This window comes from Cystoisospora suis (genome assembly GCF_002600585.1).
Source record: "Cystoisospora suis strain Wien I chromosome Unknown contig_3640, whole genome shotgun sequence".
NCBI lineage: Eukaryota > Apicomplexa > Conoidasida > Eucoccidiorida > Sarcocystidae > Cystoisospora > Cystoisospora suis.
Window position 1 is genome coordinate 14,617 of NW_027156435.1, and position 1,685 is coordinate 16,301.

Here is a 1,685-nt window from a genome sequence, read left to right on the forward strand (position 1 = left end):
ACGAGCTGTCTTTAGGCGAAGGCGACTATCTCTTTCTTGAGCTCTTAGCTCTTCGTTACAACTTTCCACGTCATTCTCCCCCCTCATCTTTAGAATTTTATCTTAGCGGAGAGAAGCCCGAATTTCTTGATTTCTTTCCCGAGCTTCTTTATCTCCGAGATATCGTCTTTACATTCAAATCCCTTATGACTCCAGAAGCAACTTCTCTCCCGGATCTAAAGCGCTGGTCTTTAGCCGATGCGACTCTCCGGTGGAGATACGATCTTGTTAAGCAGACCTATACAGTCACAGCCTTTCAAAAGTCGCTAAGTTGTGAGCTCTTTGGGAAAGATAAGAAGCTCGATTACTATGAGAAAGCATCTCCACAGCAGGGACACCTTCTCTCTTCTTCCAGCAGTAGTAGTAGTGGAGGCGTTCATAGCAGAAGTATCTTTCAGAGATTCGTCCATTGGCTAGGCGTCAGAGAGAAGCCACGAGCTCCTCCATCAGGGGCTGATCCAACTAATCTTCTCTACTTTACGAATGAGTCGAAAACGATCACTTCTTCTTCTTCCTCCTCAGGAGGAGGAGGAGGAAAGACGTCTTCTTCCTCTCCTTCTGTCCATGAACGGATTACGTGTGAAGAAGATGTTTTGCATGTGAAGAAGCTCCCAACTTTCAACCGAAGATTAAGACTCCAAGATTGTGAGCTTCTCCTCCAATATCTCACGGTGCCTTATATACGGATTCCTCTCATTACGCAGTTCTTTACAGAGGAAGGTCGAATCGATTGTCTCAGTGTCTCTGCCTTACAGCATGTCTTAGAGGCAGTTCTCTTCGAGCCTTGGCAGCATCAGAAAGATGAAAAGAAGGAAGTGCCTGAGGCGATTCCTCCATCCAATCGTGAATATTTTGCAACGCCCTTAGGTCTTCTCTTCAACGAGTTGATCTATTCTCCTGACGTTTTACTCTCTTCTCTCCTGGAGCTTCTCGAAATCGCTATAGATAAAGACACTGGCTACTACAATAGCCCGAACGCATCGATCTTACTCTATATCATCCGACTGATCGTCCGCTTACAAGGCTATGTTCTCTTCATTCTAAGATTCCACCTCTATTGGGAGGAACACAGGGATGGAGGCAAGGTGCCTACCCTAGCGGAAATCGATCTTCTCTCGAGGCGTTCCAGAGCTCATTCTTCTTTTCATCCTTGTCGGTCTCGATGCAATCCAGATGAAAGAGAAAGGAAAGAAGAAGCGCAAGCGGAGCGACACGTCGCATTGGCAAGAGGGGAGAGAGGGGGAGAGCTTAAGAAAGAAGAAGAAGAAGGGGAACCAGGAAGATCTCGAGAGAGGTGGGAGGTTGAGGGGGAGAAGAAGAATGAAGAAGGTCTTCAACCGTCTTCTACTTCTTTTCTCCCTATAAGTCGAAATGGCTGGCGATCTCGCGTCCGGGGGTTGCAGTGTCCTTCTGCGAAGACTTTAGAGCATTTGAAGGCATGGAACAGAAAGCTGGAGTCTCGATTGCATGGAGAGATTCTTCATATCCTAGAAACCTGGGCGTATAAAGCTGTATGCGATGGAGATATCCGTGCGGCTTGTCGTTTATACGCACATATCGCCCTTCTCTATCAGCATTGTCTCTGGGAAGATCTCACGCTTGTCTCCGTCTCGGCTCTACTTGTTTCTCTCTTCTTCATCTTCTCG

At 47.0% G+C, this 1,685-nt stretch overlaps 1 protein-coding gene across 1 annotated transcript in view; it reads left to right on the top strand.

The window, feature by feature from the left end:
- Positions 1-1,547, top strand: part of CSUI_007050 (ef hand domain-containing protein) — a gene marked incomplete at its 3' end in the record, with an annotated part of 8,938 nt that extends 7,391 nt beyond the window's left edge. Inside the window, exon 6 of the mRNA XM_068067200.1 lies at positions 49-1,547. Within this exon, the coding sequence (XP_067920826.1) occupies positions 49-1,547 (1,499 nt within the window). The remainder of the gene's footprint in view (positions 1-48) is intronic.
- Between the last annotated feature and the right edge of the window lie 138 nt (positions 1,548-1,685).